The sequence below is a fragment of the Narcine bancroftii genome, chromosome 2, assembly GCF_036971445.1.
Source record: "Narcine bancroftii isolate sNarBan1 chromosome 2, sNarBan1.hap1, whole genome shotgun sequence".
NCBI lineage: Eukaryota > Metazoa > Chordata > Chondrichthyes > Torpediniformes > Narcinidae > Narcine > Narcine bancroftii.
Window position 1 is genome coordinate 95,489,050 of NC_091470.1, and position 24,881 is coordinate 95,513,930.

Sequence of the window (24,881 nt, forward strand, 5' to 3'; positions counted from 1 at the left end):
TGAGTGTGACCATAAGAGTGGCAGAGAGGATCAATGGAATCTCCTACCCCCGCCCACATGATCTGAATGGATCGTTGTTCTGAAGAGGGCATGCAATATCGTTGAAGATCCCTACCACCCTGCACGTAGCATCTTTCAGCTGCTCCCTTTGGGAAAAAGATATGAGTATAAAGAGTCAACCCCACCGGGCAGTGAGAAGGCTGAACGACCAAAGGAACTGCTCACTCACCATCGGACTCTCATATTTACGAAACAATATTTATTTGTATATTTCAATGCTAGTCCAATAAGTTTGTCTGCCTGTGTGTTTGCAGGTTTTGCACCGAGAACACTGTTTCGCTGGGTTGCATTTGTGCAATCAGTACATTCATAAACTTGACAGAGAGGAGGATGTCCCTGGTGTGAAGATGGGAATTTATCTGGGCAATGTTCTCTCCCCATTGCTGCGAGATGCGTTGGCACCCACCAGCAGCAGGTGGGATTTCAATTTCCTTGCATCCACATCCTTGTGAATCCCACCGGACACTCCACTTTTACAAGAGGATGAATGATTCCGAAACCAGCGCAGCTTTCTTCCATTATCCCAGGATCCGAGGCACTCTGTGAATTGTAGGGAAACCCCCACAAATAGGGACGCACACCTCGCAGCCTCCATTTGCCAATGATCCCACAAAATCTTCCGAGGGTGGGGATAAGCTCTTCGATCTCAGTGATTTAAAACTGGTCAGAAATCCTCGCCTGAAGGTTGCCTCCTTCATGCTCTTCCGCCTCATTCTTCCCCCTTTGAAGTTTGAATGGGCAAGAGGTGATGGATTGGGGCAAGGGCCAAGAACCAAGACCTGAAGGTCACCCATTCCCACCTGGAAAAGCTCACTCACCATTCTGACATTTTTTTTATTTTACAGGACACTGAAAAATGAACACGAGGTCTCCAAAAAAACCCCTCCAAATGCAATCCAACATCCAACACTGGAATACTAAAATACGAACAAATTTCAGTTGGGATGGCACCAGACAGACTAGACCTAAAATAATTTCATTCATTTAAAATGCAGAACACATTCAATTTTTATCCAGGAGCCAAATTCCTCGTGAGATGTCTCTACCTACACTTGTCAACTCCCTCAAGTGCAACAATCATTAAGAGTAGAGTGAATCTTGATCAATTGTATTTTCAGGGCCCGAAAGGGAAAGGGACCAATTTGGGGTGATGATATCAGAGGACCCTCTCCATATCTCACTCCCACTGCAGAAGTGAACGAGAAGCAGGATGGAGTGTTAGGAAATCTGAAATAAAACGGAAAGGGCTGCAAACATCTGTCTGTGGAGAGAGAGAAAACACTGCAGTTCTTTTGCTAGAACTTAGAACGGGCATTATGGCTGATCTTTGCACCAATCGATGGGTGCAACCAGATCACAACCTTCCCAAAAGGTCTACATTTTAAAGTTCATTTGCACTTTTATGACAAATTGTAGTGAAAAGTTTCATGATGCAAGACGCCAATATTTAGCAAATCAGCTCCCTGCTGACGGGCGGTGTAGCTGGTGAGACCTACGGCAGTGATTGAGGACTTTTGACTTGGGTTTAATATTTTAAGTGATTCAATATTTCCCAACCAACAGGCAGAAAATAGAAACATAATTGGGTAGCAAGAAAATATAAAGTGAGCAGGAGATGCAGGGCAAGGGGTAGAGTCAGAGCTGGCCCCTGCCAAGAATGATGCAGAGCAAGGGATAGAATCAGAGCTGGCCCCTGCCAAGAATGATGCCCACTGTCTGCAAGAAACTTTTCAGTAAATGCCAGGGTGGGTTAATGGCTCAGTAGAGGTTCTGATCCCTTCCTGATGTGGTTGGGAGGGAAACCCCTTATCGAGCTGGCCATAGGGGTGGGTCTGCAGCAGGAATCAGTAAAACTATAGGTGAAAACTGGCTGGGGCTTCACAGCTATATCTATGAGTGGAATGTGCACAAGATCAAAATCTACAGACTGCTGAGGGCTTGTCTGAGCCTTAGCATTCTGGACTCTGCTGCAGCAAGAAACCCCAGCAATATGAATTCTTCCCCAAGGTTGCTCGACTGTGTGCGCACTACAGGTCTGGAATGGGAGAAACCTGCGCAGCTCCTTATGCAAGCCTCTTGCGCACATCCAACCACTCTGCTGGAAGTCGGACAGGAATCTAGAGCAGGGGGGAAACCCAATGGCCATCTGCTTTGAGCTTGCAGTTCGGGCGACAGTGCAGTTCAAACAGTAACAGGAATGAAACACGAAGGACTGCAGACGCTGTGATTATCGCAAAAAGACACAGAAATGCTGAAGGAACTCTGCCGGTCTCGCAGCGTCCATAAGAGGTAAAGAAGGCCTGAGCCCTTCCTCAAGGTAAACAGCAACAGGAAGCTCCAAGTCCTCTCAGCCCTCTTTTACATTTTGAGGGCTTTCATGCATCTGGAGGGTTTGATGAACTAATGCTTTGAAGATGAACTTTCACATCCCAGTAGTTGAGTTGAGGAAGCATTCATAAATGCTTGAAAAGGTCCAACTTCAAAGCTTTCGTTCATCAAATCTTTTTAGTTCAGAATCTAAACGATTGTGTCTGATTTCAACAGGACAGGAAAGAGGCTATCAGTTACCAGGTTACCTGAAGAACCAAGTACCGAGTGCAATGCCAGCCAGTTTTCATCCCCTCCACACTCTCCATGCGCTCAGCTGTTAACTGTTGCCGAGACAGAAGATACCTTGACACCACTCCACTACTGATTTAGTCTGCAATCATACCGCTCCAGATACAAGATTTGGGTTTACAGTGGGATCTGTAACGCACATGACAGGTGTTACAGTGACTATTTAAATAAGATTCAAAAGACTCCACTCAAAGGATAGAATAAGTTAGTTTCAGTGCTGGTTTACAGTGGCTCAACCAAGCTGAATTGTGCCCATAGTGAATTCACATTGTTACAGTCCATCCTCGAACTCCTCGTTGTTGAGCTCAGGAGAGGAATTTGCTTTAGCTGACGATTTATCTCCAGCACTTGGTGCAAAGGCGCTCAAGTCCAAAAACATCTTGGGGATGTCCTTCCCAAAGTAAATCTTGCTGTTGGAGGCAATTGCACGATATCTCAGCAGCTGCAAGTATTCAGGACTCAACTTCAGCTGAGAGAGGGGAGGGAGGGAGGTATCATCAGTATAGATGTATTCAGATGTACATCATGGTAACAAGCCCTTTTAGACAATAATAGACAATAGACCCTTCGGCCCGTCGAGCCAGCACCGCCATTTTACAGATCATGGCTGATCACTACCATCAGTACCTCTTTCCAGCCTTATCCCCATAACCCTTAACTCCTTTGCCCACCAGAGTCTTATCTAACTCTCTTTTGAACATAATCAGTGAATCTGCCTCTACCACCCTCTGTGGCAGAGCATTCCACAGATTCACACTTCTCTGGGTAAAAGAATGTTTTCTCATCTCCGTCCTAAAGGGCCTACCCTGTATTCTTAAACTATGCCCTCTAGTCCTTGTCTCCCCCATCATTGGGAACAAGTAATCCGACTTCACCCTGTCTATCCCCCTGATAATTTTGTTTACCTCAATCATGTCCTCCCTCATCCTTCTAAACTCCATCGGATACAAGTCGTTTTTCTAGCCTTTCAGCATATGTCAACCCCGCCATCCCTGGAACTAACCTTGTAAATCTGCGCTGCACACCCTCTATAGCTAGTATGTCCCACAAACCCACGCTGCCCAATTATACCCAATTGACCTACTACCTCTGGTATGTTTTTGAATGGAGGGAGGAACCCAGAGCACTCGGAGGAAACCCATGCAGACACAGGGAGAATATACTAACTCCTTATAGACAGTGCGGAATTCTAACCCTTGTCCCATTAGCTGGTGCTGTAATGGTGTTGAGGTAACCGCTTGTTATGCTAACTACACTGGCCCATTAAAGGAGCTCTTGCTCATGGACATGCATCGCTTGTAGCAGTGACAATTACTGGCCATCCTGCATTGCGCTTGAACTGACCAGTCTCCCAGGCCAGTCCAACCGAAGATCGTTGGCCGCAATGAAGAGGGCCAGGGGTCACGGAGTTATGGGCACGTGTGGAAGGTGGACTTCCTGCATCGTTTAGGGATTTAGGGCAATCTACTGGTCGACATGCCGAATGTAGCTCTGATCAAGAACAATCATGAAAAGAAGTCAGGGTGACTTTCCGATGATGTATTTCAGAAAATCATATTTTGGGATCGAGTGCGTGTGTTTGGAGCCCTAACACCCAATAAACACTGGTGTTCTTGGAAGAACAATTAACCTTCTGCCTCTCCCACATGAAAGATTTTCACCCAATGTCCAGTTTATTGGACACAGAAACAAAAGCTTTAAAAATTAGGGCAAGCCATCCCAATTATGCTGAAGGTCAATGTTCACTCTTCAATGGGGAGTGAGCATCAGCTTCCCACCACTCCTCTGTACACCCACCTGAAACCCCCCCCAGCGTGCAATCTCACCCCCCTCCCAGCCATCACAAATTCTCCCCACCCCCCCCGTGCACAATTTCCCCATTCACCCTGTGGACTCCCCTCCACTCATGCCCCACACGATCTCCCACACCCCACCACGCACAATCTCTCTTCTCCTATCCTCCCCCTGCCTGATACCCCCTCACCCCGCGCGGTCCCTTCCTGCCCCCAGCACACGTGATCTCCCCTCCCTCCCTCCCTCCCTCCCTCCCTCCCTCCCTCCCTCCCTCCCTCCCTCCCTCCCTCCCTCCCTCCCTCCCTCCCTCCCCCCCTCCCCAGACCTCGCGTTCTCACCCGGTTGGATTCAGCCACTCGTTTTGCCGTGTAGAAATCAGCATCCGCTCGTGCTTTTTCCCGTGCAAGAAAAGCTCCATCTGTGACATGGAAGTGGGTGGGACAGAAGAAGTAAAGTACAGCACACTAGGTTTCTTTCAAAGCCACGCACACACATGCGCATACTCCGCCGGCACGCACATTCGTGGGCTCACACATGCATGCACGCACTCACATGCTCGTGTGACCCACATGCACAGTCCCCCACTCACGCAGGTTGGTCCTTGCACCCTGAATCCCCCCCAGGGGACCAGTTCTTGACCACCAGCCTGTTCACTCCCTCCACCCTTAACTCTCCTGTCTAAGGGCTGGTGAAACAAGATAGCACATCAGCTAGTACTCCCATTGCCATACGATCTAGCAGCTCTGCAGGCGGACGTTTAACACTCATTGATCAGAAGCTGCATTTGAAGAAGATGGTGTGCACCGGGACTCCACAGCACACTGCGGGTCAGTACTCTCAGCAAAGGTATAGAGAAATGTTCACCCACCTTCAATCTCAGAAATCCGTTTCTCAGTTTCCTTTTCCATGATCATCTGTGCAAACTTGATCTCAGCCACTTGTGCAATCTTCTCGGCCTCTGCAAGACAGTGGGGAATGGAGAGGGTTACAAGGTAGTCAGTCACCATGCAAGGTGCACCTCTCAGAATGTTCAGGACAAGGCGGCCCAATTTAAGGTATCAGCACAGATACTGTGAAGTACAAAGTTTGCCTCAAAGTTGGAGCTAGAAGTGGTCAAGTCAAAGAATGATCAAAAATGAAAAACCTGCTACTCTGAGCAGATTCTGGCTTTGAAGAGAACTGGCTCCAGACCAGGAACTGGCACGAAACTTTGCGACTGTCTGTTCACTATCGTCTTGACTGTGCTCCATGATAATGATTTGGGAATATCCCAATTTCCTAAACATTCCCCTGGGAAATGAGCCTGCTGCCCCTGTATCAGAGTGGAGCTGGCAAAAAGAAGCCTCACCACTCAGTCCAATGGAGAGGAATGGCAGTAAGGCATGGGGGGAACTTAATTTTTTTATTTAGACATATAGCACGGTAACAGGCCATTTTGGCCCACAGCCCAATTGACCTACACTCCCATGTAGACATGGGGAGAACAAACAAATTCCCTACAGCCAGTGCCGAATTTGAACCCTAGTAGCTGGCGCTGTAATAGCATTGCATTAAACCGCTACGCCAATCACGCCCCCTTCCTGGTTCACTCACATTTCTTGCCAGTTCCTGGTTAATTGTGACTAAATAATGGTGCAGTGTAGCCTCTGTTCATGAAGCCTTCTGAGGATTCATTGACATATCCCCACCTGCCTCCTGAAGAGTGTTTCTGATCTGTCGGACAGACGTTGGGGGATTTTTCTTCATTATGATAACAATTCTTTTGTCTTCAGCAGTGGAGATATTCCTTGGCCTACCTGTCCCTTTGGGATTACTGAGCTCACCAGGATGCTTTTTCTTCTTAATCATGTTTCTAACAGTTGATTTTGTTCATCCTAAGGTTTGGGCGACATCTCTTCCTGTTTTATTCTGGCTTCTTTGACTCTCAATGGCACAACTCTGGTCGTCATGTCGAAAAATGGCAACTACAGACTCCAAAGGTGATCAAAAGCTTTGAAGCAAGCCCAGCTCTTTTGTCCCTGCACCAATGAAGCAATTAAACATACCTGAGTACTCACAAACACCTATGAAGCCAAATGTCCCAAACATTATGATGCCCTGAACTGAGGGAACTATGTATAATAAGTGCTGTCATTTCTACATGGTCAAACCAAAATGTGTACAAATAACCTTGAATAAAATTTGGAATGTGCACTTTAATTATGTGAATTGTTTGATTACAAATTTAAAACTATTGAGTACAGGGCCAAATAAAGGAAAAAAGTGTCTGACCCAAACATTATGGAGGATGCTGTATTTCTGTACAACTGTTAAACTGTTATCAGGCTCCAAGCGAAGGCAACCTGCTGAAGAACACACATTGAGGTCATATTGCCAGCATGAAGTCGAGAGAAAGAGAGTGAAAACACAATGTTGGAGAAACTCAGCTGGTCAAACAGCATATTTTACAGACAAAGATAAAGATACAGAACCAATATTTCAGGGTTTGAGCCCTTCATCAAGGTAGGAGCAAAATGTAGGCAGGCGCCCAAACTAAAAGGTGGAGGGGAGGGGCAGGAGGAGGAGCCATGCTATGTGATTCCAGCAATAAACACGTCCTTCCTTCCCCTTTTTGCCTTCCACAGGGACCGCTCCCTCTAAGACTCCCTCCCCACCATTCGCCTCCTTGACCCCTACCCCTCTGACCACTTGTGCCCACACCTTCGCCCTCGCCACCCTTCAGGGCCCCAAACAGTCCTTCTCAGTGAAGCAACACTTGTGAATCTGCAGCGGTCATTCGGAGCTCTGCTTTATGGCCTCCTCCACGTCAGAGAAACTGAACGCAGACTGGGAGACCACTTCTTTGAGCACCTTTGAGCTCTGGGAATAGAGTGGATTTCCAAGTGGCCACACTCCCTTGCCAACACGTCTGTCCATGGTCTCATGCACTGCCTGACTGTGGCCACTTGTAAATTGGACAAACACCTCATCTTAGGCCACTCTCCAACCAGACGGCATTAACATTGACTTCTCCAGTTTCTGCTAGCCACCCCCTCCATCTTTCATGATGTCTCCTTTCCTCTCGCTCTCTCTCTTCCCTTCTCCCTGTCTCCTTTCACAGAGCCAAAAAGTACCTCCCTTCCCCTATCAACTCTCACCTTCCCTCTCTTCTGTCCACATCACATCTCCAGTAATTAACAGTCTTTTGACTGTTAGTCTGTACTCTTGCTCCTCCAATTGTTCTCCTTTCACCAGCTTTTTAATATTGGCTCCTTGCCTACTTTTTACTCAGGCCCAAAATGTCAGTAAAGTATCTTTACACCCCCACCCCCCCCACCAACCCTTTGGACGCTGCAAGACTGCCCGAGTTTCTCCAGCATTTCTATGTTTTTACTACAATCACAGAGACTGCAAACTTCAGTGTTTTACTCTGAAGGGCAGACAGAACCCATTGGGAGAGAGGTGAAGCCTGGATGAAATCTGCAGGCAGTGGGAAGTGAGTGATGGGGGCTGGAGGATGGGGAATGGAAGAGGGAACACAGGAGGTCAGGGTTACCAAAAGTTGGAAAATTCAGTCTCCATCAGATGCTTCAAGACCACGTAACAGAAGAGGAGGTGATGTATATAAAGAACTCTTCAGGCCTGATAAAGGATCCTCGGACTGTAGGAAGCTGGGGAAGAAATTGCTGGGGCGGTGGCAGGGTTATGCAGGGAGGTGGTGTCAGGAAAATGAAGCATGGCTATCCATGTTCCTGTAATTTGGAAAGGCTCCAAGGATAAGCCCGAGAACAAAGGGCCATTGAACTTAACATCAGTCATGGGGAAGTTATTGGAGGGGATTCTGAGAAACGTTTGGAAAGGCAAGGACTGATTAAGGATAAGTCAGCGTTGCTTTGTACGTGGGAAGTACGGCAGCACCTGGTACAGCTGTGGGCGTGCTGTTTAACGTTCACTAATTACTGGAACAAAGTGAAGCACAAGTGAAGACGCTGCGATTGTAGTAAAAACACAAAAATGCTGGAGGAACTCAGCAGCTCTCAACAGGTATACCTTCAAGCAAGGCTCAGGCCTGAAACATTGGTTAAATATCTCTATCTCCTTCGGACGCTGTGAGACCGGCTGAGATCCTCCAGCGTTTCTGTGTGGTTACAGGAACTTTATTGAACATATTACCACATCGACTGGGAGGCTGGTGGGCATGCTCTCTAAGCAGACTGCACTAACATGCTGTTTATAGATTCCAGAAAGATGCATCTTCACTCCTCAAATACTATCAGTTTGCGGATTGCTGCAGAGAGCTGGCTATGTAGATTCTGTATACAGTCGCAGTACACCAAACCCTGCTTTACCACCACAGCTTGAGCAATATAACTTCTGTTTATTTATAACCCGATTTCCCTTGTTCTCCCTCCTCACGGTGAGCAAGTGGCTCAATTTCCATCACTCCCTTGAATATCTCTAAGCCTCTATTCTTCCAAACTAACGCGAAGTTTGCATGTGGTTGCTGGTGTCAGACTCTCAGTATGCCGAGATATGTGACATCCTTGATTTAGCTGCAGTGCCAATGAGAAGCAGGCGGCTAAAGGTGCACAAAAAACCATGCTATCGACTATGTTACGACCCAGCGAAGATGAGCAATGTATAGTCCAGATTGCAATTAAAGGCAGGGGGGGGATTTACTGGTAAAATTGCAGGGGTTATTGAATCACAAGATAAAGAAACAGAAGCAGGCCACTAGGCCCATCAAGTCTGTTCCGTAAATCTACACTAGTTCCAATTTCTGGTCTTTTCCCCGTATCCCTTGATGCCCTCACTAATGAGATGCTTGTCTATTTCTTGTTTAAATACTCCCAGTGATCAGGCCTCCACTGCTGAATGCAGCAGTGAGTTCCACAGATCCACGATCCTCTGGCTCAAGAAGTTCTTCCTCATCTCTGTTTTATATGGATAATCTCTAATTTTCAGACTATGACCCCTTGTCCTCGATTCACCCACCAAGGGAAACATCTTACCCACATCCACCTTGTCAAAACCATTCAAAATACGAAAAGCCTCTATGAGATCTCCCCTCATTCTCCTAGATGCCAATGAATGCAACCCAAGAGCTGCCAAACGCTCCTCGTACGTTAGCCCTTGCCGTCTGGGAATCTCCTCTGCACCCTCTCCAACAACGTCACATCCTTTCTAAGATAAGGGGGGCCCAAAACTGAACACAGTGCTCCAAATGTGGTCTCACCAGTGCCCCGTAGAGCCTCATCAACACCTCTTTACTCTTGTACACTGGACATGCACTGACCAATGAGGGCTTTCTTCCGCTCTGTCTCCGCTTCCTTCTCCACCACCTTCTGTTTTTGAGCTGCAATCAGTAGCTTGGTCTTCTCACTCTCCCTGTGGACACGCAGAAAGGACAAGACGTGACCACCTCCACAACAGATTCGTTTAAGAACTCTCACATTTTAGCATTTTATTGATCTTTTTCTCTCTGTCTTTCACAGTTTGCTTACATTTCATTATTTGTTTACACGTGTATGTTGAGTACAGTATTTTTTTGCACCGCCAGTATGTGGTGATTCTGCCTTCGCCTGCAGGAGAAAGAATCTCAGGGTTGTATGTGATGTCATGGATCTACTCCAACGATAGACTTGTGGGCCGAAATGGCCTGTTACTGTGCTGGATGTCTAAATAAATCTGAGCAGCAGTGACCTACACTGGGTTCCAAAGATGACAGCAATCCCAGTCTGCAGGGTCCAGAACAAGGGCGTTAAAATCAGAGTCCGCCCTTTGGGGTTCATGTCGGCGAACACATCTTCAAACACAAGGCAACAGAACTCTGTCAAGGCAGGCAGTTAAATGTCAAAATTGAGTGCGCTGGGCTTTGTGGGTCAAAGGAACTCAGATTCAAAACCATAAACAGAGAAATGGGGTGAAAATGAACAAATACGGCCTGCATGGTTAGTGGCGGTTAGCACAATTTTGCAACGGCGCCGATTCAACCTAGGTTCAAATCCGGAACTGTCTATAAGTGGTTTGTACTTTCTCCCCGTGTCTGCATGGGTTTCTTCCCACCCTTCAAATTCGGTGGCAGAGACTCGTGGGCTGTTCCCGTGCTGTATGTCTAAATTTTTAAAAGAATGATTGCAGCAGTCTCAAAATTCCTAATGTTGGCTGTACCTGTACAACAGCCATTTGGGGAACGCCAATCCCTTTGAGCTATCCAAAATAAGGGGAGTGGGGACAGGAGGAATGTGGCTCAAGGACTAAACTGTCAATGTCAGCAATAAGGAAGAACCATGCCATGGAGAACAAGGGGGTTTTATTTGCAGTCAACCCGATAAGGATCTTTGTTTTAACGATGCAGCAGCACTTGTTCTGAGTTGCACTAACCTGCCACATTGCTCTCCACCTCTGTACACACAACAGAGATGCTTTGCATGGGGAGTACAGCAGGCCTGGTGTTGAAGCTCAGGTCAGAGAGACAGGAACACCAACAGGGATTCAGTGCTGCTCTTGCTGAATCATGGACTGGTTTCAGCTGTGACCCAGTTGTTAGCATTCACTTAGCTGCGAGCTAGAGTTGCTGGTTCAAGTCCCATTGAAGTGACTTAAGCACTAATCTAGTCCACTAGATATGTATCTTTATCTTTGCGATATAAAGTACACTATTTGACCATGAGTTTTTCCAGTGTTGTTTTTACTTCAACCACAGACACGACCTCACTTTGTTTCTTTAATCTTTTAACAGCACGTTAGTTGCCGTGTTCCTAATTCCATGCACGTTAGTTGCCATATTCCTAATTCCATGCACGTTAGTTGCTGTGTTCCTAATTCCATGCACGTTAGTTGCTGTGTTCCTAATTCCATGCACGTTAGTTGCTGTGTTCCTCATTCCATGCACGTTAGTTGCTGTGTTCCTAATTCCATGCACGTTAGTTGCTGTGTTCCTAATTCCATGCACGTTAGTTGCTGTGTTCCTATTCCATGCACATTAGTTGCTGTGTTCCTAATTTGCAGCTGTGACTACAGCAGGGGTGGCCAACCTATTAATTTTACATTTTTAATTTGGACATGCAGCACAGTGTGTCCGTGGCGCCCAATTAACCTACACTCCTGGTACGTACATGTGGCCTGAAATGGCCTGTTACCGTGCTGTATGTCTAAATTAAAGATTAAAAATTAAAAGGTTGGCTCCCCTTGGACTACAGAGTAGTTCAGTCATTCTTTGGAACTCTGTTCTGCTGAACCATCAGGAACCTTTCTCAAATGTTGCATGATCTGACAAGTATTTTCTGTTTTTATATCAGGCTGTTAAATATCGAGGAAACAGAAGTGAGCAAAATCATTACCACAGCTGAGTAAAGGGCACATTCCCACTGAGTTTGCTCCCAATTGGGAGTTACTATGTTGAACTCAAACTTACATCAATTCGTAATTTCTCCTGATAGCTTCTGGAATGTTTGGCTTTGTCACACGCACTGCCTGCGAAGAAACGGGAAACACAGGAGTCAGGAAACTCCCACGGGAGTGGAGCGGTGAGTAGAACACACAACTGCTCACAGATTGAAGAGGAAAGGTTGGCGCCAACATAAATGCAGTTCGTTCCTGGAGCTCTTGGCTCAAGGACTGACAGAAAACATTATGGTTTCTCCTGGCGTGAGCCGAGGCCTCTCACAATGAACAGAATCCTGCAAGATTGTTAGGAATTCAGGTAAAGAAGAGTAGGAATAATTGGGTTATTTTCAGGATGGCGAGGTGGACTGTCACGGGCTGTTGCCAAGGTCATGGACAGACACAATCTGTATGTATCCCTCAAGTCAGTGAATGATGCGAAAGGTGCCCAAGTTTCTTCATGATATCTTATTGGATAGGGAGTTCACTACAAACATGGTATGGGTCAGATGGGGTAACATGGAGAAAATGCAAAGCCATTCACTTCAGTAGGAAAAATTTTAAAAAGTTGTTCAGTTTAAAAACGCGACCGTTGCATGTGTCAATGAGCCAGGTATTGCACAGTGATCACGGGAAGTTACAACAGAGAACATCAAATAACACTCGATCATGAAGATTTTGCTTCCTGAGTACTTTTGGGTGTATTTTATGGACTTTGCACTCCTGGTCACAAAAATCATGTTAAAATTTTCCTATCATGCACCTTTTTAAAAAAAATAATACTTCAAGCATACAAAACTATGAAGTGCAGCGTGTCCTTCCCGGCTGGACCTGGTGACGTCAGTGACGTACACCGTGAAAGGCTTCACCAGGACATTGTGACCAGGGCCACTGGAAGATGTCAATTCTGGCTGACTATTGTTGGACCCCGACATGAGAGGCATCAGATGCTGAGTACCAACGAAAATCAGCAGAAAATATTTTTAGGTCAGTTGAACGAAAGCAGTGTCAGCGTCGTGCTGCATTTAAACAGGCTAAATTCAATAAAAGTTAATTTAATGTTTCTCCAATCTACATGATGCAACAAATCTGAAATTATCTTTGTGTTCAGCTTGAAGTTGTCTAACATAATCCCCAATTTTCTTTCAGGAAGCAAAACTTTTTAAAAAAAATTGTTGTCCAGTGTAATTAGGACCGTGAAGATCATCTTTGCTTTTAATGCCAGCTATTTGTTATGTGAGTGAGGAAGCCTTACTGGAAGGTTTGGGTAACATCTACCTGGTGGATAGTGTACAGAAGTGGTGGGCTACTCTGAGAGTTACAATAAGAGGACCGATATTCCCTAAAACTAAGAGAGTCAGCTGAGCTCATTGAATTAGAATAGGTTCAGAGAAGTTGACTGGAGAAAGGCAAAAAAACTGCAGAGGTTCGAACTGTTTCAGGATGAGTAACCAAGGGATTGGTCACTTAGGACGGATGGACTCTCTTTTGGTTCTCTTTCTCTGACTATAAGGGCCACTGGGCAATTCTTGCTGAGAGTGAACTTTTGTCTGCCTTACGTTATGTAACATCACATTTTCTGTTTTATTACATGACAATAAAATGAAAGGAACGTGCAATTTCCAACTTCCCCTTCCACAGGAGAGGTGGCGATTGGGCAGAGAATTGGCTGCAATTTTACTGGATGGTGGAGCAGGTGTGAACTGACACTAGCTTAGCCTCTCTACACTCGTGACAGTTGGTTGGCAACAAAGCAATGTGGCAGAACTCACATGGATGATCAGACCAGGAGCCATGCTCGTTAGGTCCTTTTGCAATGCCAGCTTCAGGTCTTCATCGATCCGATCTGACAAGACAAGGAACCACTCATCAGGAGGGAGAGAGAGCGTGTGTGACAGAGTAAGCTTAATTGCCTGGATCAACCATGCCTTCTCACTACACAAGTTCATCACAGAATCCCCTACCCTACCGCCCCCACAACCTCCAGAAGCCAATGCCACTTACCAAACAGCTCAATGTAGACCTCCTGCAGGGTGTGCACGCTGCAGAACTGATTTAGCTCGTGGTGGATCTTGTTGAAGATCAGCGTCCTGTCATAGTCAGCGGTGTAATTCCTCACTATGTCATAAACTGCACAACATAAAACCAACATGAGCCTCACTGTGGTGTGAGCGTCAGACATCCAGACAGACACAAGGCACAAAGCCTGGGCAACAGCCAGGCAAACATTCCCGTCTTAAATACACAAGATGTGATTAGGGTTTGACAGGATAGATGTGGAGCCCAGATGAAGGGGTGACTATTGCAATAGCAGAAGCCAGCCGATGCAGAGGCATTCTTGGCACCCAACCAGTGTAGACGGACAGAAGGAGACAACAGATAAAAGCAATACACATTGATATAGGAAGAGGGACTGCTTTTCCCAGAGGGTGGGGCATCTGTGGAATTCACTGCCCATAGAAGCAGTAGAGGCGACCTCAGTAAATATATTTAAGTCAAGGGTAGATAGATTTTTACAGTCAGGGAATTAAGGGATAAGGGCGAAAAGGCAGGTGGGTGCAGATGAGCCCATCATCATTGAATGGTGGAGCAGGCTCTTGCTCCTCTTTCTTACATTCTTAACACAGGCCTAAAGTTTGACAGAGAATTGAGGGGTTTTGGAGAAACTACTTCATAGTGACACTGTGATGCAGGTGGAGGAGACGCTGCCTCACATCTCCAGAGACCAGGGTTCAATCCCCTCCTAAGATGCTGTCGGTGTGGAGTTTGCACATTCTACTTGTTGCTGCACAGGTTTCCCCAGATGCTCTAGACCAGTGGTTTTCAAATTGCCTCTGTAAACTGACATTCCACCTTAAGCAATCCCTTACTAATCACAGAGCACTGATGGCTCTTGTGCACTATTCTCCCAGAAACGAATGCCAACATTACATTCACCTTCTTCACCCCTTGAAGAGAGGGGGAGGGAGGAAGGCCGGAAGGTGATTGGTGGACTGAGTGGAGAAGGATGACAGACCGATGAGATTGATGAATAGATGACAGAGGTAGGAGAGTGATGGCAGCAGATGACAAGGCAGATGTAGTCAGGGTGGGGGGAGGCAGGGCCATGGTCTTGGAAAGGGGGATGTGTGAGAGGTGGACGAGGAAGAGAGGGTGACTTATGCCCCCACCTTTGGAACAGCTCAGGGATTAAACTGACTGGTAAGCAGTATGGGCACCAATCTCCCTCTGTGTCTCAGTGGGAAGCAGGAGGGAGAAAGCTCGGCAGCGCCTCTACTTCCTCAAAGTTTGTGGAGGTTTGGTATGATACTGGAAACCCTGGTAAATTTCTACGAGTGTGATGGAAAGTGTGCTCTCTAGCTGCATCACAGTTGGGACAGGGACACCAACAGCCCTGAGTATAAAGCCCTGCAAAAGGTAGCAGCCACAGCCCAGGACATCACAGGTAAAACCCTCCCCACCATCGAGAACATCTACAACAAATGCTGCCGTCGGAGAGCAACAACAATCAAGGATCCCTCCCAACCCAGCACATGCTCTATTCTCGGTGCTGCCATCAGGAAAGAGGTGTCGGTGCCACAAGACTCGCACCATCAGGTTCAGGAACAGCTGCTCCCACTCCACCATCAGACTCCTCGACCACAAACTCAATCAGGGACTCGTTTTAGGACTCGAACATTTGCCTTTCTTGACTGTTTTCTCTCTGTATTGCGCAGTTTGTTTACATTTCTTGATTTGTTTACGTGTGTATGCTGAGTAGTTTTTTGCACTCCCAATAAGAGGTGATTCTATCTGGGTAGAAGAATCTCAGGGTTGTATGTGATGTCATGTATGTACTCTGACAATAAACCTGTACTTGGAAGTGTTGTGGAAGACAGGAGTCGTGAGGAGCAGAAAGGATGACACGCAGCAATGGGACTTGCACTGCTGCAAACTCTAAGCAATTAAGTTTTGGTCATTTGCCTTGGGACATAATGTACAGGAAGTGAGTGCATTGACACTGTGCCACGGACAATCATGTTAGGATGCAGTAATGTCCAGGGTAAGGCTTCTAGTGTTCACTCAGTGAAGCTGGAAGAGGGAATGTTCTGGGAGAAACGACCTCAATACTGTAACTATGATGGAGCTGAGGCAGCTCACTGGTGACTTCCAGTGGCTGAAACTTGCTATAGCCACACAGAGCATGGAACAATGGTCATGGACTGTCATGTATCACAGAAACCGGCCTTCTGGCCCACCTTCACAAATCATAGCATATAAATTGTACGCAATTATCTGTAGCAGTGAATTCCAGGCATCATAACATGATGGAGCAGAGTACAGCCATCGAATGTGCTAGCCATTCAATCATGGCTGATTTATCAATCACTCTGGGTAAAAATAAAACCTACCCCAGAGATCCCCTTCAAGTCTTCCACTGTTCCCCCTAAACTTGGCCCTTTTGTTTTAGATACTCCAACACTAGGAAAATAAATTCTGGCCATCTACCCCATCTCTGCCTCTCGGCCTCCTTCTCTCTGTAGAGAAGCCCAGCCTACCTAGTCTCTCCCCATAACTAATGACCTCCATTCCAGATAATATCCTTTACATTCTCTCTGGTAATAACCACTGCTTCCTCTGGCGCGGTGACCAATACTCTGAGTGCAGCTACCTATCTATTCATCACATTCTAACTGCTGTGCTCAGATCTACAACTCATTTTCGTGCCGTAAAACTGCTGCAATGGCCTTCAACAACTGAGAATGTCTCACGTGGCCAAACTTGGTGCAGGACAGGTACTGAGGAGCTTCTTAAAAGAGGAGAAACTCAGCGGGTCCCGCGGTGTCCATAGGAAGCAAAGACAAATTTTTTAATTTAGACATACATCACGGTTACAGGTCCATGAGTCTGTGCCGCCCAATTACACAACAAGCCCAGGAAGGTTTTGAAGGGTGGGAGGAAACCAGAGCATCCAGAGGAAACCCACACAGACACACGGAGAATGAACAAACTCCATACAGACAGCACCGGATTTGAACTCTGGCCCCAATCACTGGCACTGTACTAACTGCTACACCCACCGTGCTGCCCTGCATAACCAACATTTGGGGCCTGAGCCATTTGTCAAGGTACGAGTAAAGAGCAGGCAGACATCTGAATAAAAAGGCAGGGGAAGGAGAAGAAGAAAGGGCTGGGGGCCAACAGCCAAGACGCCATAGCTGAACATGGTCTAGGAGGGGAGGAGAGAAAAGCTGAGAATTGATTTGGGGAGTTTCTCCAGTGCCTTTGTGCACTGACTACAATCACAGTGTCTGAACATTTTCTTCTTCCACTTCAAAGAGCAGGAATTTTAGAGCTTGGTCTGGGGATCGTGGGCTGAGGCAGGCGGTGGTGGGGGGAGATGACGGTGTCAGTCGATGTGGTGTAGGTATCAGTGTTACAAACTCCTCACCTGCGCTTGGAATGAGGAAGTTCACCACTTCAATCCGATCAAAGTAGATTATTACACCACCACTGCCAAAGGGAGAGAGGAAAGATCAGAATTAACACAGCTCGTAAGCTGCGATTTGACTCCAGGTTCCCACCACTTTATCATCGAATGATGCCCTGTTACCCATTAACCGTGGAAATGCAACGGAAACCTCAAGGCCCATCGCACGTTGTCAAATCAGTGCAAAGTATTGAAGGATCACTATTCTGATGTTAAAACTAAACCAGACTCATCCATATAGAAGTCAAAAACAATGGAATAAGGCCACACAAATCAAACTGGCCACCCTCTAGTAATCCAAGTGGCAATAGGACTGGAAAGAAGAGACATCAGGTAGTGCAGGTGACAGACTGTTGGTGACTTCAGGAAAGGAACCCAGGTAGGCGACAGCGATCAAAGGACTCAAACCAGGCTACGGACTACTGAAGACTGGCTGAAGGGATAACAGGTATCGGGACTCACATCAGGCTACGGACTGCTGGTGACTGGCTGAAGGGATACCAGGTTTCAGGACTCACGTCAGGCTGCAGACAACTGTAGTTAAGGGATTCACAACAGGCTGCAGACTGCTAGAGACTGGCTGAAGGGGTAACAAGTATCAGGACCAGGCTGCGGACTGCTGGAGAGAGACTGAAGGGATACCAGATATCAAGACTCACACCAGGGTGCAGACGACTGTGGTTAAGGGACTTACAACAGGAATCGGGACTCACACATGGCTGCAGACTGCGGGCGACAGTGGCCAAGGGTCTCACATCAGGGTGCGGACTGCTGGAGACTGGCTGAAAGGATACCAGGTATCGGGACTCACACCAGGCTAAGGACTGCGGGCAGTGGCCAAGGGTCTCACACCAAGCTGCGGACTGCAGGAGATTGGCTGAAGGGATACCAGGAATCAGGACTCACACAAGGCTGCACATTGCGGGCGACAGTGGTCAAGGGTCTCACACCAGGCTACGGACTGCTGGAGACTGGCTGAAGGGATACCAGGAATTGGGACTCACACAAGGCTGCAGACTGCAGGCGACAGTGGCCAAGGGTCTCACACAAGGCTGCAGACTGCAGGCAACTGGCCAAGGGTCTCACACTAGGCTGCAGACTGCTGGAGACTGGTTGAAGGGGTACCAGGTACCAGAACCGAGATGTGAGAGGCTGCTGATCATGTCTGAGGCGGGCATCTGGAGCTCAGATTACCAATAGTTTGAACAGAACTTCAGTACTATGAGGCTGTAGGAGGCGCATGCATGGACGCTCGGTGAATCTGGTTGGGGGGAGGGGTTTCTCTTTTGCTTCTCTCTGACGTTAATGGACACTGGGTAATTTCTGCTGATAGTGAATCTTTGTCTGCCTCAAGAAAATGTGTAATATCATATTTTCTGTTTTATTACATGACAATAAAATAATCTTGAATCTTGAACATAACACACAGCAGACACACACACACACACACACACACACACACACACACACACAATCACGCGTGAACAGAGAGGCAGACATACCTTGTACCACAAGGGACATTTTTCACTTCATCTGTCTGCAAGGTGTTCTGAAAAATAAACTTTGAATCAAATACAGGAAAGAAACACAGCTGCATGCAGGATGGAGGGCACGGAACGCACTGGGTCATTTTAAATGGTCATCTCTGGACAATGGCTTCAAGCAAGTTTCCAACAGCAAGCTCACCGATCCTGGAGAGGGTGCACAGGAGACCCATCAGGATGGTGTCAGTGGTGAGACACTCGGACTCTGGTGAAAGGCTGGAGACGCTGGGGCTTTAGGCTGAGAGGAGATCCGAGACAGAGGTGGTTCTCCATGTCTGGGGACCTCAGCTTGATTGGAATTTGGGTGAATCCAGCATGAAGCAAGGCACTCCGAATTTGGAATGTTTACATTTGACAGGGTACAAGGACATCCTAGACTATTTGCCATCTAAATAGCACAGTGATCTGGAATGTGCTGACTTAACATCGACTTCTGATAAAAAGATTTTGTTAATCGAAAGAAAAGCAAGGCGTCAGGACCCACCTGTACTGCTTTAAAGGTGGTAATAAATGGAAGCATCAGATGGAATCCTGGGCCGCTTGTTGCCTTCAAGAGCGCTCCACCCCTGGGGAACAATTGAACGGAGCCATTAGTGAAGTGAGGGGCAGTGGAAGGAAACAATTCTCCACAACATCCAAATCCATTCGGTGTATCCAGCGTGGCCTCCTCTAGGTCGGTGAGACCAAATGCAGTTCGGGTGGCCACCCTCACTCTGTGCGTGGGTCTAAATGTGAGCTCCCTGCAGCCGACCATTTCAACTCCCCCAACAACTCCCTACAGTGACACATCTGCCCTCAACCTCATCCATTGTCAGGGTAAGGCCAAATACAAACTTGAGGAATAATGCATCAGATTCCTCCTGGATAGCTTGACCCTAACAGCATGAACGATTACAGGTATCCTCCGCCCCCGTCTGGATCCAATGCTTCCACCTTTTCTTTACCTACTCCTGTACGCGCTATTTTCTCTCCAACCTTTCTACCCCTTCGGCCCAGTAGCGTTTTCTGCTACCCATCTCTCCACCTTTCTCACTTGTCCTATAACCTCAGCCCTCTCCCTTCCTTTTTACCTTAGTTTTCATTAAAGGAGTCTGACCCAAAACATTAATTGGCCAGTTCTACCCATGGACGGTGTCTGACCTGCTGAGTCCTCCGACAGTTCTTGGTTTGCTCAAGATTCCAGTACGGGCAATCTTTAGATTTCTCTGCAGAACAACTCAAGCGACTTCACACTGCTTCTGACCCAGCGCAACCTGGGCTCAGAAGCATTCTAGTAAAAACACAATGCTGGAGAAATTCAGCATGCCAAACTCTGTACAGGTACAGAGACTTACCACTGTAGTTCGGACCGAAGGATCAGTTGTATCTCGGAATGGACTCATGTCAGAATTGCGTACATTTGTTGAAAAAATATAAAATTTGTGTGGTTTATGTTGTATTTGACAAACTATAGCAGGGATATGGGGCATGGAAGAGCCAAAATGTGCGTACTTGTTATTTGGCGAACCGGGGTCCTTGGGCTGGGTGTGGCCATTTTGAATCCTGTGAGCATTCACGGTGGGTTCGCATATTGGAGTTCCGTTCGCACATGTGCAAGAGTTAAGTGCCCTAATGATACTGAATTTGTGCCCTTAACTCTCGCACATGCCCAACGAAACTCCAATACGCAAACTCACCGTGCATGTCCAACCCAAGACTCGCATGTGCACAGGAATCAAGATGGCTGTGCCCAGCCTACGGACCCTGGGATGCTGACTAACAAGGTAAGTACTCACATTTTGGCTGTTACATGCCCCATATCTCTGTTATAGTTTGTCAAATACAACATAAACAGTGTAAATTTTGTATTTTTTTCTTTTTTTTTTAAACAAATTTTCATATGTGTGGATGAGCACAAGTCGCATATGTCACAAGTCAGGGAGTATCTGTAATCTGCTTATTCGTTGAAGAAGGGCCCCGGCCCAAAATGTTGGTAATATATCTGTCTGCTGTGAGACCGCCTGAGCTCCTCATGCATTTCGCTGTGTTTTTACTACAATTGCACCGTCTGCAGACTTTCATGTTTTAGTTCTGAAGCATTTTGAGTGGTTGCATCACTGTCTGGTATGGACAATGCACATACAGGAAAAGGCTACAGAGGGTTGTGAACTTGGCCAGCGCCATTATGGGCATTATTAGTCTTCACCCCATCAAGGACATCAACAAGAGGTGATGTCCCAAGAAAGCAGCCTCTATCCTCAAGGAAGGAAGGTACAGGAGCCTGAAGACGAACAATCAATCATGTCTTCTTCCCCTCTGCCACAAGATTTCTGAATGGACAATGACTCACAGACACTACCTCACATTTTCTCTTTTGCACTAATTTATATTTTTAAACAGTGTATTTTCAGAAATGTAATTTATAACAATTTTCCACCTGTGACGCTGCTGCAAAACAACAAATTTCATGACACGTTTATGACAATAAATTCTGATTCTGACATTGGCTCAACCTCACCCAGATCAGCACACTGAATTAATGAAGAACCTTTAACCAAGGTGACCAGAGGAAGCAATGGCAGGATCGGGGAGGTGGACTTCTACACTCCCAACAAAAGCACAGTTTGTAGTTGTGATGGGTTAGTCGCTGCCCAGCTGCTGACTGGAGCTGTGCATTGGCTGGACTTCCTCGCTGTTCTTCTGCTGCCATTTCTGTTTGCTGTCCCCACCCCACAACCCATCCCAAGCTTGCACCCTCCGTCAGGGTGCAGCATGACCCTGCAGACCAGCTGAGCGGACAGGAGCTGGAGCAACGTGAGGCTCACCTGTAGTACACAGCGATGTGACCTTCTTCCACCTTGTGCACGGAGGAGAAGATGGTGGCAGCCAGGATTGCCGCAGCCACAGCCACCACTGAGCTGAGCTGAGCCATCATCGGCAGGTCTGTGGGACACGACAAGGCCATTCAGCCTAACCACTTTGTGCCAGTGCTAACATTCCATGAGTCTCCTCCATCTCTACACACTTCCATTCCTCACCCATCTCCTCTTTACCTGAATTCCTTGTAAATGCTTTCAAACACAGTTAGCAGTTAGTGTAATGCTGCCAGCAACTGTCGCTGTCTGTAAGGAGTTTGTAGGCTCTCCTTGTGTCTGTGTGGGTTTCCTCTGGGTACTCTGGTTTCCTCCCACCCTTGAAAAATGTACCGGGGGTTGTAGGTTAATTGGGTGTGATTGGGTGACACAGGCTTGTGGGTGAAAAGGGCCTGTTACCGTGTTGTATGTCTAAAAAGAACCATGACTTGAGAGGCTCATCAAAAATCAATGACCATCTTGTATTTAGGACCTAGTTCTGTTCCTTTCACTTCGTCCCTCCTTCAAATCCCCTTACTTGGTGACTTGCTGATGACCAGGTAGTGTCCTGGAACTCTACAGGCCTCATTTAAATTGATCCCTTTTTTTGCCTCACCACCTCGGCCTTCCCTCCCACATTCTATCCCTCAGTTCAGCGCCAGCGATAGAGTTCAAATCCGGCACTGTCATATAGGAGTTTGTACGCTCTCCCTGTGTCTGCCTAGGTTTCCTCCAGGGGCTCCAGTTTCCTCCCACTGTTAAAAATGCACTGGGCGGCACAGGCTAGTAAGTTGGAAGGGGCTGATACCGTGCAATACATCAAAATTTAAAATTTACACAGTAGAGACAACACAGCAGCCATTTATCTGACAAATCTGTGGGCCTTTGGGTCATGGGGGGGTGGGGGGGGGGGAACCCACGGTCTCAGGGAGAACATGCAAGTTTCCTGATGCTCAGAACCAAACTCACATCACCAAAGCTGTACACCTGATGTGTTGAGCCTTGCCCTTCTTCAGTAGAGCCCCAGACACTTCACCCTTTCCTGTTTGTCATAAACTTTGTTCAATGATGACTATTTATGGAACTCACTGTCCACTACAGCAGTGGAGACAACCTCAATAACTATATTTAAGACATGGTTGGATAGATTTTTATATAGTCGGGGAATTAAGGGATATGGGAAAAAGGCAGGTAGGTGGAGATGAGCCGATCATCAGATTAGCCGTGATCTCATTGAATGGTGGACCAGGCTCGACGGGCTGGATGGCCGACTCCTGATCCTATTTCTTATGTTCTTTTCAGGGCCCTGGAGTGCACATCCTACTTCTTGAGCTGAATATCCCCAATCTTCAGGTTTAGAGGTGGGAATAAAACAGCCCAGAACAAAGCATTCCCACAGAAAATCAAAAGCAGGGATATTCAAACTGAATCAATGGCCCCCTTTCCACTGGCTCCTTGTCCCAGGAATTAACCGGTTAAGGGACCAGAGGAAAGAAAAACGATCAGCACCCCCCAGTATCAAATGATGTCAAAACAAGTCAGGGAGTTACGGCCTCTACTCCACTCATATCCCTGGCATCAGCTGACGCTGGTGTGCTGATTACACTCGTGGAAAAAGGACAATTACATCCATTCCATTCAAAGGTAGACTCTCCAATCCTTGGGGATGAATATGATCAGTATCACAGTTAATGGTGGCCCAGTGGAATCAGCACAAACAGCTTCCTCTCCTGGGACACTGCCAGTGGGAAAAGGGCTATTGACTTTTTCTCTCTCGCCACAGATGCAGCCCAACCCATCATTTTGTTTTCAAAACAGATTCATTGATCTCAGCAGGCACATGCTCTCCCAGTTTCATTCTCTGGAGAATCCGGGTCAGGTAGCATCAGTGGTGCCAGATTAAGTGTCAACAGTTTGAGGTTGAGATCATGGATCAGTACTGAGTGCAGAGGGGAGACAGCTAGTAGGACAGGCGATAGGTGAAATCAAGCGAAGGGGATGTTGGACAGTGGGGGTTGGGGCAGAAGATAGGAAAGAGGAATCAAAGATAAAACTACTGTGAAGTATGTGGGTGATGGGATGTCCAAGTAACCAGGTGATGGGGAAAAGTGAAGCTTCCTCACATTTGGAAGCAGCTCCTTTGTGAAAACCCCCTCCACCACCTGTAACCCCATACCCCCACAGTACCCTCCCCCCCACCTATACCCCTCCCCCTAACCTGCCCCATCTGCAACCCTCCCCTTCTTGGAACCCTTCCCCCACCTGCACCTTCCCTACCTGCACCCCTCCCCATCTGCAACCCTCCCCTACTTGGAACCCTTTCCCCCACAGAGCCCGCCCTCTGCGCCTCTCACCTCCCTCCTTCTGCCCTCTCTTCCCCAGTTCCGGGTCAGGATCCGGCTCCAACCCGGGGCAACCCACCGCATTCCCCCGCCGGGCCCAGCATCGATCACCCACCTCCTCAGTGGCGACGGCTGATGACCTCATCGGGTCGCGGCGATACCGCGCGGCAGCACCACCCTCTGGCTCAGCAGCATACTGCAGGTGATCAGCTGACCGGAGGGCGGGAGTGAGTGAAAGTGTGAGGAGAAAGAAGGAGGTGATGAGGGAGGTGATGAGAGAGGGGATGGGAAGAGGGAGGGGATGAGGGAGAGGATGTGAGAGAGGGAAGGGATGGAGAGAGGAAGGGGATGAGAGAGGGAGAGAGAGGGGAGGGGATGAGGAGAGGGAGGTGATGAGAGAGGGGATGAGGGAGAGGGAGGGGATGTGGTAGAGGATGAGGGAGAGGGAGGTGGAGAGAGGGGATGGGAAGAGGGAGGGGATGGGAAGAGGGAGGGGATGAGGGAGAGGGGATGGGGAGAGGGAGGGGATGTGGTAGAGGATGAGGGAGAGGGAGGGGATGTGAGAGAGGGAAGGGATGGGGAGAGGAAGGAGATGAGAGAGGGAGAGAGAGGGGAGGGGATGGGGAGAGGGAGGTGATGAGAGAGGGGATGGGAAGAGGGAGGTGATGAGAGAGGGGGAATGGAAAGAGGGAGGGGATGAGGGAGAGAGGGGATGGGAAGAGGGAGGGGATGAGGGAGAGGGAGGTGATGAAAGAGGGAGAGAGAAGGGATGGGAAGAGGGAGGAGATGATGGAGAGGGAGGTGATGAAAGAGGGAGAGAGAAGGGATGGGAAGAGGGAGGGGATGAGGGAGAGGG

General features: G+C 47.6%; 1 protein-coding gene across 3 annotated transcripts; it reads right to left on the reverse strand.

Moving 5' to 3' along the window:
• Positions 1-239: 239 nt before the first annotated feature.
• LOC138753916 (erlin-2-B-like) lies at positions 240-24,199 on the reverse strand. Of its 3 annotated transcripts, none has more exons than XM_069917469.1 (12): positions 24,141-24,199; positions 21,657-21,774; positions 19,337-19,418; positions 18,811-18,857; positions 17,270-17,331; positions 13,843-13,968; positions 13,611-13,684; positions 11,870-11,928; positions 9,749-9,840; positions 5,342-5,431; positions 4,812-4,891; positions 240-3,148 (listed from the first exon to the last, which is right to left on the reverse strand). In XM_069917469.1, the coding sequence occupies exons 2-12, from the start codon at positions 21,764-21,766 to the stop codon at positions 2,951-2,953; spliced, it is 1,020 nt and encodes a 339-aa protein (XP_069773570.1). In that variant the 5' UTR covers positions 21,767-21,774; positions 24,141-24,199; the 3' UTR covers positions 240-2,950. The 3 variants fall into 3 exon arrangements, with proteins under 3 accessions (XP_069773570.1, XP_069773568.1, XP_069773569.1); XM_069917467.1 differs by having other exon boundaries at positions 24,105-24,159; XM_069917468.1 differs by lacking the exon at positions 24,141-24,199 and adding an exon at positions 24,038-24,118.
• Positions 24,200-24,881: the final 682 nt, after the last annotated feature.

Excerpts from the sequence above, each read along its gene's own strand:
- LOC138753916 (XM_069917467.1), bottom strand. The coding sequence starts at position 24,129 with ATGCTGGGCCCGGCGGGGGAATGCG. Across the intron at positions 18,858-19,336 it reads CCACCTTTAAAGCAGTACAG|AACACCTTGCAGACAGATGA; the intron begins GTGGGTCCTGAC and ends TTTATTTTTCAG. Across the intron at positions 13,685-13,842 it reads GGTCTACATTGAGCTGTTTG|ATCGGATCGATGAAGACCTG; the intron begins GTAAGTGGCATT and ends TTGTCTTGTCAG.